This window comes from Anguilla rostrata, chromosome 14, assembly GCF_018555375.3.
Source record: "Anguilla rostrata isolate EN2019 chromosome 14, ASM1855537v3, whole genome shotgun sequence".
Lineage (NCBI taxonomy): Eukaryota > Metazoa > Chordata > Actinopteri > Anguilliformes > Anguillidae > Anguilla > Anguilla rostrata.
This window is the reverse complement of record NC_057946.1, coordinates 11,129,118-11,142,262: the sequence shown is the minus strand read 5'-3', so window position 1 is coordinate 11,142,262 and position 13,145 is coordinate 11,129,118. Positions and strand designations below refer to the sequence as shown.

Sequence of the window (13,145 nt, the reverse complement as noted above, 5' to 3'; positions counted from 1 at the left end):
CTAGGACCCTCTCATCTTCCGTAGGACTGTCCAACATGCAGATGTTTCACTGGCCAACCTGCAGTAGATCTCACATCATGCTTTTCTGGGGTCTGGGACATCTCTGACCCCAGCGCTCTCTGATGTGTGGTGCACATTTGACTGGAGCTTATCTCAAGCCCCCAGGGACTCCTTCCCCATCATGCCACTCCCCGTCCCCCAACCCGGCCCCCCAAACCCACCCTCATGGACTCCTGTCATTCAGCACGTTTTTATTAATGTTTCATTTTAATTAACGCTGATGGAACATACCCTGTCCATGGGGGAGAAAGTGGAGATGTGAGCGCAGAGCCTGGAGTTAGAGCGCTCGATCTGCGATTTTATTGCGTTCGCTGCGTTTTCCTTCAAAGCCGTGCCCCTGTGATCCGACCCCCTCCCCCTGACCAGAGATAAACGATTTCTGATTGCATCCTGTATGCCCATTGACAACCCTCTCCCCTCACGGGTCAAGGCTGATTCGGCACCCGAACCCCCCTGTTCCGGAAAGTTCCGTTTCGGTTCACAAGGTTTTTTTTTTTTTTTCGGTTTTCCACCTGAGACGTTTCGGGAGAGCCCCGTGTGCCCCTGCTGTTGAGTAATTACTGTAAGCCTCTGGCTCCAGGGGTGCTCTCAGAGCCTTAGAATGGGGAGGATTGTTGTAGGGCAGACTCGGGGCCCCGAATGCCGGAAAGGTCAGCGGTTCAAATCCCACTTAAGGCCCTACATTGACACATCCCATCTGTCAGGACTGGAACCCGGCGGTAATAAAAAAGGGCCCTTTAATTTGCAAGGGATGAAATGGCCAGACACTGATCTGAGATTCCTGGAAACTCATTTGAAGTGACTGTGAGTCGGTGGTCAGGGCCTGCTAATGGGGCATGCGTGCGTTGATGGCTGCGCACTAATGCAGGTGTGTCCCTGTCTGGCACCAGCGTGGGATATGTGGGAGGGAGGGAGGGAGGGAGGGAGGGAGAAGCCTGAGAATTAACCTCAGCATTCATGGCCTGCTTACAAAAACGCTGTGGAAGGGTATACATACCATTTAAATGACTGAAAGAATGCTTTCGTTATTATATGAAATGTGAAAAAATGAAACGATGTCTGAGGCACGTGATTAGTTTTACAAGTTAGTCATATCGCTGTACAGCTTCACACTAGTATACAGGTCTTGAAAATATCAATGTGAAAAGGCATCTTTTATCTTTATTTTCCCTGCACTCTCAGAATGTATATTTTTATAAGCTGGCTAGATGTTTTTTAAGAAACCTTAATTGAATAATTGCTGACTGTAGCAAAAATAGAGGTTTAACTAGACAGATAGATACATTCCAGGAGTCATTAACCATCCAGATAGAGTGAAGACAAAAGGACACAGGGCATGCCTAGTACCTTCTCTAAGAGACATTTTATTATTCCCTTGCTTTGTGGCAGTGAGTGGTGCTATAATTCTACTTCTCCTGGAGTTACAGTTGGCAGGAGTTTATTTGTGAAACTCCTGATTCGAATCCTTGCTCTGGTTCTGAAGCCTGGATCAACATAGCCATGGACAATCTTATTCAGGTTAGACACCAGTCAGGACCTGGGAAAGACCGGGCCCGCCACTTGCCCCAGAAAAGACGCCATGTTTCCCCTTTTCATCCAAACTTAATTGGATCAGTTGTCAGGCTTAATTAGTGTAAAATGGCAGTGTGTTCCAGGTAATCTGGGATCCGTGAAAATCTAGAGGTTCGTGCTCCGCAGGAGCTGGCCAAATATGGCGGCAATCAGTAAAAACATATGCTGAAGAATTCAACAGTGGGTACACACACTGCTTAGTGAGACATACAAACACATGTCTCATTGATGCCAAAGGTTCTCTGCAGTTTTTATGACCGGACTCATCCAGGTGTAGGCAGACTGTGGGGAGCTCAAAATGGAGGTCCACGTTTTCATCTGGTTTCCATGGATAATGTGCTACTGACCTCAGGTCCATTCCAGGCTGAGTCAGAGGTCAACTGCCCCTCATTCCACCCTTCAAAAAAGTTGCTGAGACAGTAATTAGTGCTTGTGAATTGGGGACTGTATGCTGTTTAAAAGTTTTATGTGTGGAAACTAGTTCAAAAAACGCATAACATGGAAACCAAAGTTGAAAAGAAAATGCACGTCTTGTTTGGCAAGGTGCAGACCAAGGGACTTGAAAGTTAAACTGAAAAAGAAAGGTTACAAAGGTTACTGATCAATTTTAGCAACCTATGTACGAGGTAATTGTTGTGTTAAAGCCCAACCGACAATCTTGGTGCTTATAGTTTGTAAAGTGTATTCTCATATGATGGAAGAATATTTATTAAATAATTAAAAATACCTTTCTGCACCATTTAATTGTAGGACCTGTGTAAGAGTGAAAACACCCTTAGGCTTTATTCCACCTCCTCATGATAAACACTGGTACTCCTGCCCCCTTTTGGTCATGTTGGGTATTACACCAATGATCTGAGGGCTGGTTCCAGCCCAGGCAGGCAGGGGTATTCCTCAGGGTAATATAAACCCTGGCCACCTTTGCTAAATTCACAGAAATGTAACTATCCCGTGAACCTCTGTTATTTTTCCTAAAATGTACACGATTATAGATCAGCCTATGTTAAAAAAGGATAAAATAGCAATCAAAGGATTTTAGCCTTTGGAAATGTATGTGATATAGTCAAGGAATGCCTTCAATCTGTACATTTTCTAACTGTAAAAAAAAAACTCTAATTGCAACATGTGAACTAAATTGTCCATGGAATATTAAACTCGTAAATCAGTAACTTGTACAAATGAGGAAATACTTAATGGATTTACTTCTCCGGCAATTAGAAATGTTTGCAAAATGTATAAGATGGAAAATAGATCTGTGTAAAGGTGAAGGGGAATATAATTTCAGATCTCAGATCTTACCTTTTTATCTCCAAAATTCTGCAGTTAAAGGGAATGAATTAAATAAACATAGAAAGGTACAATAACAGAAAATCAGAACCAACTAAATAAGTAACTAAATAAGGAAAAGGTAAGTAAAATTATTGGTGGTTGCAGGCTTTTTGTGGAGTGTTTTCAGCCTGTGTAACTGTTTCTGTGTTGTCTGTGCGTGTGTGCACGTGCGTGTATGTGCGATTGCGTGTGTGTTTATGTGTACATGTGTGTGTATGTGCACTTGCATGTGTGTGTGCGTCTCCCTTTGCCTCCCTTGCAGTGTTCGGCACAGTGTGGCCTGGGACAGCAGATGCGTACGGTGCAGTGCCTGTCCTACACGGGACAGCCCTCTGGGGACTGTGCAGACTCCCTGCGCCCCCCCACCATGCAGCAGTGCGAGAGCAAGTGCGATGCCACGCCCATCTCCAACGCAGAGGGTGAGTTAGCCCCTCCTCCATCCTTGCTTCAGCGGTCGTCATGGAGATGATGTAGGGCAGGGAGACTCAAATCTGACCCTGGAGCCCAACAAGTAACAGAGAGACTGATTTGGACCTGGGTGACCAGGTGAAGTGCAATCTCTGGCCATTTAGTGACATTAATCAATGAATGAACTATCGGGTAGATGAGAAAGCCAGCAGTACTACTGGTCCCGAGGGCCAGATTTGAGAATCCCTGTTCTATACTGTAGGTACTGTGTGGCTATGGTGTAGGGCAGGGAGTACCTAGAGTGTAGTAGGAAGGGTGGGTACAAACAACAGAGCCCACTGACTTGAATAAAGTGAATGGTTATTTTTAAATACATATCTTTTCTACCCACAGTGGTCTTCATCTATATGCCAGCGCAGTGTGGTGCATGTTACAACAGGATACACACTAAGGCCTGGATTTGATCTCCTGTTTGTTGTGTCCTTAAATCTCACTTACAAATAAAAGGCAGTGTTTGCTTTTCCTCCAGAAACAAAAACATTGCAAACATGACCTAACCAAACTGTTTGTGAAGAAAAAAAAACCATGGGCCTTTATCTGTTATATAAGGTTTACATCACATAAAGAAAGGTTCACTGTTCTGTTACCTTCCAAATATCATTTCTGCTTTTTTTTTTCCAATTGTACTGACATTTGTTAGAGTATATTTGGATTTGGATTATTCATACAAACTGTATAAAACTACTTGAATCTCTAGTGGACTGAATAATAATGTCTGGCAAGATTGAAATGGCTGTAAATAATAGATATGTACAGTATAGTGCCTTTCTTCTTGCAACTGTAGAAGTGATATTGGTGTCTTGTTTCATGTTTGGTGATATTTTGATATCCCATTTTTACCATCAACACACAATAAATTAAGTAAAAACATGAAACTTGGGTTAGGTAGGTATTCAAACGTATAGGGGAGCGGTATCAAATTACCCCTCCCAAGCTCTTAATGGAATATTTAAGCACCATTTACTGCACCTTAATGCAAACATAGCTTGAAGCTAACAGCACTCTTCCTCCAGCGGGTGATCAGGGACCGTCTGCTTTCATTTGGTTTTCCTGCAGACATTTAAATAGCCTAATAAGGGAAGACACACTCATCGCGATAAGGCGTTTAAACCCCCCATCATTCAGCTCTGCTCAATCATGGCAGTCTGCCTGGGCCATGAATCACACCTCTCTCTCTCTCTCTCTCTCTCTCTCTCTCTCTCTGTCTCTCTCTCTCTCTCTCACTCTGTCTCTGTCTCACTCTCTCTCTCTCTGTCTCTCTCTCGCTCTCTGTCTCACTCTCTCTCTCTCTCACTCACTCTTTCTCACTCTCTCTCTCTCTTTCTCTCTCTCTCTGCTGAGATGGTGTAATTATGTTGTGAAGGCTGAAAGTAGCTTATCGGCTGGTCTTGCATTCTTCCACCCAAAGAAAGCAGGAGGGGATTGAGGTGGATAATGAGAGACATCGAAAGAGGAAGGAAGACAGAGAGAGAGAGAAAGAGGACAGTGGGGTTCCTTCTTGTCCCTGTAGGCAGATACGGTGACATCACACAGGCCGTCTTTTGAGGAGCCCCGGAACTGAGCTTAGAGCTAAACCTTCTCTGCCATGACGTCACTGCAACAGGAGAGGCCTTCCAGGAGCAAGCAAAAACCTTGAGGAAATTCAAAGGGATCCCACGACTTAAAGGCTTTTGGGTGCTCAGCTCTTATCTCACAAGAAGGGACTTTCAGGAGTACCCTGAGGTGCTTGTTTTGAGAGAGAGTACCCACAATAGCATTTAATTGTTCTCACAGTCAGTCAAAGCCAGTAGCTCCCCTTGCCTCTTTTTTAATCTTATCTTTAGCTGTGATGAAAGGCCTGCACTCTGCTAGTGGAGAGAAGGAACCCCTGTGAAAGGCAGAGAATTATTTTCACTCTGCATAGAAACAGCTGAGGAGAGCTGTGGGAAGACAAATCACAAAAATCAGGCCCGAAAAGGGGCCAGTGTGGGTGCAGGCTTTTCTTATTTAGCACTCAGACACTTGATTCTACTTACCGAGGTTTAATGAAGACCATAATTAGTTAATTAGTTGAATCAGGTGCCACAGTGCTGGGTTAAAACAGGAACCTGCACTCAAACCGGTGCTTCTCAGATTGGACCACCCCTGCTCCTTGAAATATCAGCTTTAATGAAAGGCATCGCAGGGCAGTCTTACCCGCCACACTGCCAGACCTGTGATTCCCGGGGACGCGGACGGGAGTCTTTAGTGTCCCTGGTGATTATCCTCAGTGCTGTAGACTTAGAGGTCCTGCTGGGCATTCAGGGAGTGAAGATTTAGCTTGGAAAGCACAAAACCATTACGGGTCGCGAGGCTGTTGATCTGGCGTTGAACAGCATCTTCACAACGCTTATGTCACTGGGAGCACAAAACTTACGAATCCGCCGATGGCTGTTTGATCTGTGCAGTGCCTCACTGTCAGCATGTATCTTCACTACCCTTATTCTCACTGGCAAGGAGAGAAACTATCCAGTCAGATAGTATTTCACACCAGTGCCTGACTTCTGTGCAAAAATAAAACAGGCAGATTCAGCCTGTGAAATACAGAGGAACTGTACTGGTAAAAAAAAAAGAAAAAAAAGCTTACAGGCCGAAACAAAGCCTTTTTTATCAGCTGTCTTCAGCCGAAGCCTTTGTGATGGCAAAAATGTAGAGAGGTGTGCTGAGGTACACCCAGCCCACAACAGAGAGCCAACGCCATGCTGGAGATGGTTCGGCACAGACAGCAGTCTCCACATCGGCTTCCTGAACCCCGTGCACTCTGTTCAAGGGACAGACACTTATTCCTTAATTTGACTCAGCTCGGATTTAAAGATTGCGAAACGAACGCTTGATTCCAGGACAGTTACGTATGAAAGCGTCAAACTGCGGGCAGGAGACAGGGGTCTGCGCAGGGCTGGGGACGGCGGGCTTCCAGCCAACAGCTCTGGGTCCTGTAGCACACAGTCTGGTAGTCTGCAGGGTCTCCATGCACTAGCAGCAGCAGATGTCTGGAGCTGACTTGGGTTTGGGAGCTGTGGGTGGAGGGTGGTGGTATTTTTATGTGTTTATATTTACGTGTTTTCAGCTTTTTCTTTTTCTTGAAAAATCAGTAACTGTTATTCCTTTATCCAGTTTCTAACTCGTTCTCTCTCCTCTCTTGCCCCCAGAATGCAAAGATGTAAACAAGGTGGCCTACTGCCCACTGGTGCTGAAGTTCAAGTTCTGCAGTCGTGCGTACTTCAGACAGATGTGCTGCAAGACATGCCAAGGACACTGACCCGTGGAGAGAGAGAGGCCAAGTCTGAGCGAGCAACCGAGAGAGATAGAGAGAAAGAAAGGGCCAGAGAGTGAAAATGGCGTCGGTGGACGAGAGGAGTCACAAAAGGAGGGAAGAGAACCTGCCACTCGCACCTGCATTTCTTTAACCCTGTGGAACCCCAAACCACTGCTCAGCCTCCTGCTGACCCACTCCTGCTTTATTTTCACTTCTGTGAAGTGATTTTCTGTGAAGATTTTTATTGCATTGACATTATTTTTATTATAATAATAATTATTATTATTATTGTCGGTTTGTTATTTTTAATCCAAAGTGCTGGACACATCATTCTCAGAGATGCGCCCTGTGGGAAACATGTGGGGCAAAGTAGGCATGCATTGGAAACAGAGGAGGTTGATCTGGTGTCTGGGACTTGCCCAAGAGCTGGCTGGATGGATAGATGGAGGGACAGACTATGGTTGTCGTATCAAAAGATGTGCTTTGGTTCCACTGCACAATTGTGTGAACAGATCTCCACTTTCCACACAAGCAGTTCTAAATCCCCAAAATAACATGAGTGCCCTATGTGAACGTAGCATGCCCTATGCATACAATGTTGATAAAATTATGAGTTATTGTAAAAAGTATTCCATCACATTTTTTCCCTCCTTGTATTTGTGAACTCCAAGACCATACCATGTACAGTCAGGGGGGTGGGGGCGGCATCTGTGTTAAGCTTTTTGTGTGGTGGAACAATGAAAACCAACCATTGCTACTTAGATATGGAATTATTCAAAAACGGAAGGGGGAAATATTTGATTTCAGTTGCCTAAAAAACAGGTGGTGGTGAGATATTGTTTATTTTTATGTTCTTTTTTTTGCTAGAGAAATCAAGACAGAGGGGTGCCCGACTGATAAACTCTTACACATTCCGCCGACCCTCCCCCACCTCCTGACAGTGTCACTAGATCAGCGTCTAGACCACACAGACTTTCTCAGAAAGCCTGGCCATTAGACCACCAGGATGGAGACAGGGCCTCAGAAAATGGAAAAAAAGAGAACTTGGAAAAAAGAGAAAGAAAGCTGCTGACTATTGTTAGGGGGCTCATCTTTGAGCTCAGGCCCTGTGAGGAGAAAACTGAATTAAAGCAAGGGGTTCCAGATGTTCAAACAGCACGGACACCTGTTTTAATAAGCAGGCTCTGAGATTGACTGTGTCACCACAAGGTCACGTGTCCTCCGCCAAAGAATCCCGCCATTGTCTGGGAGACCGGAGTGAGAGAACTTGAGTCAGTTCTTTCATACAATTGGCGATTTACCAAACCTGTGGCCTCCAAAGTGTCCAAACTCTTCCAGTATGTAGGCTTTCAGGTTGGACAATGACTACACGTAAATAGATTTTTACAAAAATTAAGAAAAACTTTATTGAATAGAAAGGGTATGTTGCAAGTGACTGAAGTGTGAAATATACAGAGGTTTAAAATGTGTCACCAGGTCAAACTGTTGGGTGCTTTTGGTAAAAGGCAGTGCGTCAGTGTAAATTGTAATTTCATTTGCACCTTCAGATTTGCAAGAGATCTTATGAATCTGAACGCCTTTAATGCTTTTTTTTTTGTACGTGAGAGTAAAATGCATTGGCGCTATATTTATTATATTAGAGCATGTAATCACAGAGAACTTTGTATCGTCTCTTGAATTTCATTATCATGGATGTTTCATCTGCACTTGGTGAGTCTCCATGTTGGCAATTTTCAGTTGAGCGTGGCTTGGTCCACGTGTTGGGCCTGCGTTTCTCTCTGCCTTCCGCGGACATGGGCGTGTATCTCCAGAGCGCCACATCATGGTCTGCCACAGACTACCTCCGGACAATGTCAGCTCTTCAACCACCAGCTCTTCCACCCCTCCCCCGGTACAGCCATACAGGAGAGAGCTACAGTAATACTGCAGTATCGCAGTCGATGGTGCTTTTTTTCAAGTAGTGCTTTTTATAACAAACTCTCGCACCACACTCCTCCTCCAATAGGTAGGCTCCGCCCCAACCCTGGTGCTACCAGGCCCAAACGGGTCTTTCACAGAGTGAACGGTGCATGTTTGAACAGTCCATTACTACACCAGACGGGGTGACTGGGCTGAAGTTGAACAAGTCAGAATATCCAGTTCCTCTGGTGTTTGTGCTCTCACGATTGGTTTTTTTTTTTTTACCTCACACTGGGTGTTTCCATTGAAGCTGCCTTTCCCAGTCTGGACCTCCCATCATTTTTCCAAATGATGTTATATATTCTTTGATGACACCCCATCCAAAATGGCATTTGGATACCAGGACTTGACTAGAAAAGTATGATGCATATTCTTGCCATCAGGTTGTTAAATAAAAGGGAATGCAACACCTGAGATACGTAAATGGGACTCAAATATCATAAACTGGATTGTGTATATGTATGAAAAAACAAAGGAAAAAAGAAAAAAATGGGATGAAACATATAGGAAATATAATGGACCACAACTAATCCCTAAATTGCATTTTTATTATGCCACCATCTTTACTCTGATTTGCTGCTGCTACTTTGTAGCCACCCACAGTATATGATGTAAGCCGATTTATTTTGTGTTATAAATTGTCATTAATTGAGAGGACAGTCTGTAAGCATCAAACTCAACTGCAGGCCCAATGTGCTGAGCGTCGTGAATTGTTATCATGTAAATCCTGAAGCTTGAAGTACGAGTTTACAGGCATTGGGTCACGGAGCCTCCCAACAAACAATCTCCCAAGACACACAGTAAAACTGGTGCTCATAGCTGTGAACTCTGATCTCTGAATGTCACAATCTCTTATCCTTTACCTGCAGAAAAAAGGAACTTTTTGTGTTTAGTTGCTTATATTTTATATTCAGTATTATTGTTGGTACACTGTTACTAATTTTTTTCATATTGTAAATTATATGCTAATTTATTGCCATGTTTCACTTGTCTTACATTTATTTCACTGCATGCAAACAGTGAAACCCTTTTCCACCCCACACTCCCTTCTCCCATCACGCACACACTCACATACACTCTCTCACATTCTCTCTCTCACTCACTCTTGGTTGTCCATCGAATCCAATGATGACAGTGAATTCTTTGATGGCTGAATAGTCCTATCCTGGACCCACAAGTCCTATTGCAGGTAGGACATGTATATGTGGTGGTAGTGGTAGTGGCAACCATGGGTGTGTTCCATCTGAGTCTCCTTTGCTGTCTCCTGGGTGTCCTTTCCTCCTCCAGCAGGCAGATCCCATCCGGGCACAGCTGCCGCCAGTTGTTACGGTCAGCAGCAACATCCTCCAGGTCCTAGGGTCTGATTTTGCACTTCCTTAATGCGGTCTTCAGCTGTTCCTTGTAGCGCTTCCTCTGCCCTCCTGCTGAGCGTCGTCCTTGGTGTAGCTGACCATATAGCACTCTGCGAGGCAGCAGATTTGGGGGCATCCTTATTACATGCCCCAGCCATCGTAGCTGGTGCTGGGTGATCATAGCTTCAATACTTCTGCAGTTGGTCTTTGTGAGTATTTCAGAGTGAGGCACACGATCATGCCAGGTAATTCCCAGGATGCGCTGAAGGCAGTGTATGTGGAAGTGCTCCAGGGACTTGATGTGGCGGCTGTAAGTTACCCAAGCTTCGCAGCTGTAAAGGAGGGTGGTGATGCAGATGGCTTGGTAGATGCAGACCTTTTATGTGGAGATGTAGGTTCTTGTTTTGGAAGACCCGGTGCCGAAGTCTCCCGAAGGCAGCTGATGCTTGTTTAATTCGGTTCTGGACCTCATTGTCAATGCTGCGGTCTTCAGAGAGAATACTCCCCAGATATCTGAACGATGGAACTACTGACAGTTGTTCATCAGCAACAGTGAAGGCTGGTGGTGTGGGTGGGATCTTGACACTCCATTGGCAGACTACTTCCGTTCTGGTGGTGTTGATAGTCAGTCCCATCCTGCTGTCTGCTCTCACTGCTGCCGCAAGGACAGACTGGAGGTCTTGTGGAGTGTGAGACACAAGAGCGCAGTCATCTGCATACTGCAGCTCAAGGACCCTTTCTCTATGCAATTTGGTGGTTGCTTGGAGCCTCCTAATATTGAAGAGGTTGCTGTCTAGCCTGAGGTCCACTGCCACACCGCTACTGTCCTCAATCTCCTTGTGGAGAAGCTGGGTGACACATAGGCAGAAGATGTTAAAGAGCACCGTTGCTAGCACATACCCCTGCTTGACCCCTGTATGTACAGGGAAAAGGGCAGACTCTTGTCCTCCTATGGTCACCCGAGCAGTCATTCCATCGTGAAACTGGCGGAGGATGTTGACGAATTTGTTGGGGCAGCCAAACCTGAGGAGGACGTCCCACAAAAGTTCTCTCTGAACAGTGTCAAAGGCTTTGGAGAGGTCAACAAAGGCCATAAACAGGTTCTCCTGTAGTTCCCGGCACTTTCCCTGAACTGCTGTGAAGGACGACCAGTCCCCCATCTTGGCTGCAGGAGGCTGCCGGGTCCTTAGTTTGTTAAGGCCCGTCTATTGCGCACCGCCAGCACGTTGCTTTTCTGTCAGGGTGTGCTCCCTTAGCCTTGCCTCAGTAGGCTTACTCTCTCACATACACACGCACACACACACATACACACACACATACATGTATGCACACACACACACACACACACACCAACCTGTTTTTAGATATATTAGGACAATAAAGAGAGCAGCTTCTAAAGAGACGATGTGTCAGCTTATTTATTTAAAACACACTCCTGCGTGAGGAGGAGTGTGCTTGAGCGTGCCGAGGTTATTTGTCTTAAAAGAAACAAACTGCCGCTTGTCAGTTGTGCAACACCTCTCTGCCCTCTACTTGCCCTGTTGGTGGGGGGTCAGAGCAGGATCTTAGTATTAACAACCCGTATATGAGTACACCCAGCCTGGGTTCACCTCCCCCCTGCATGTGACCGCTCGACAGTGCTTTTACCTTTCAGGAAAGAAACGATAATGCTAACGTGTCAGCCATGGCCCACTTCCCTCGGCACGGAGGATGTCCACAGCAAACCGCACGTTGAATTCGTGAGGGGGCTGTTCATCAGACATATTCTCTCTTCTCTGCATGTCAGCTTTCAGAAGCGGAAGACGTCTGTGCTGTGATTATTTGACGTTGGTTTCATTAATGAGAAAGTAGGAAATTAAACTTGTTATCTGCGGGGGAAATGCTTACCAACGATCAGCCTGAACTGGCCTTATCTGACAATAGTGTATATGTTCAAGGCAATACACCTGTTATAACATTGTAATTACTGTGTAACTAGGCCTACAACAGTAGTACTGCAAGTTGTCTTGATTGTGTGTACTGTATCTGATAAACATGTATGCTGGGTTTAGATTTATATTCTAAAAATTAGAACTACACACTGAGATGGGATCTTGCGTCTTGCTAATATATTTCAATGATGTACTCTTTCTTGAAGTTTAAACATCAAATCGTGGGATTAATTGTAAAACTACTAATACAGCTTCAGTGTTTTTGTGTCACCATATTAACTCAAAAATTAGGTTTAATAGTAGCTCTTTAGTGCTCACACAGTAAAGAATGTAGGTGCATCAGCAGCAATCAAGGGTTGTGCGTTCATGGACTGGAACTCGATAGCATTTCAGGATAAAGAGTGCACTCTCTGAGGAGCTAACTTCACGCCTTCAGTGAGTAAAGCAGTTTTCATTCACAGACGTTACTGTGCTGCGCGGAGCAGCACTAATATAGTGCAGGTGGTCCCGGCCCCCTGCTGAGGAGCAGAGAGGGCAGCGAATCAGATCGCTTGTCTGCCAATTCTGTCCCATGGTCCAGAGGGACAACCACAGACTGGCAGGCTGCAGCCCCACCAGCCAAGCTCCTCACCTCTGGAATGATGACACATCAGTTTATAGCAGGGTCAGAATTCCTGTGGCCTGTACTACCCACCATCAGTTAGCTATTCACTTCTTTTTTTTTTTTTTTTTTTACCTCCAGTGACCGGTTTCCAAGACCACACGAGATAGCCTATTTTCATCTTAGCTTTGAATATTTAACATTTTGTTTAATGTTTTTTTTTTGAATGAATAACATTGACAGCTCTCACTGTTACGAGCGAATGAAAAAAAGGATTACTTTAAACTACCCCCTTGTGTAATGGAATAGGAAGCGTCAGACAGAGCTTTCAGAAGAACGGTATGGAGTTGGGTCTGGCCACAAGGATCTCCAGCCTGCGTGCGCCGCCCCACTGCACTTGGAAATAGAAAAGGTTTCACTCCAGCTCCTGAGTAATGAATTCTAAATAAACATTATCTACCCCACTTGGCTTTGGAACATGACCCCTACATGCTAATGCAGGGGTTTGGGTTACAGATACCAGCAGTTCTGTTTTGTCTAATGTAACCAGTTTAGAATACCTGAGCGTCTGGCGCAGCTTCTGTCTAGCTCCGCCGCTG

General features: G+C 45.1%; 1 protein-coding gene across 3 annotated transcripts in view; it reads left to right on the top strand.

Moving 5' to 3' along the window:
• adamts6 (ADAM metallopeptidase with thrombospondin type 1 motif, 6) overlaps positions 1–11,416 on the top strand; it is a 77,429-nt gene extending 66,013 nt beyond the window's left edge. For all 3 annotated transcript variants that reach the window (XM_064307695.1, XM_064307693.1, XM_064307694.1), the window contains exons 24-25: positions 3,224–3,380; positions 6,597–11,416. In XM_064307695.1, the coding sequence (XP_064163765.1) occupies positions 3,224–3,380; positions 6,597–6,706 (267 nt within the window). In that variant the 3' untranslated portion in view covers positions 6,707–11,416. The remainder of the gene's footprint in view (positions 1–3,223; positions 3,381–6,596) is intronic.
• The last annotated feature ends 1,729 nt before the right edge of the window (positions 11,417–13,145 follow it).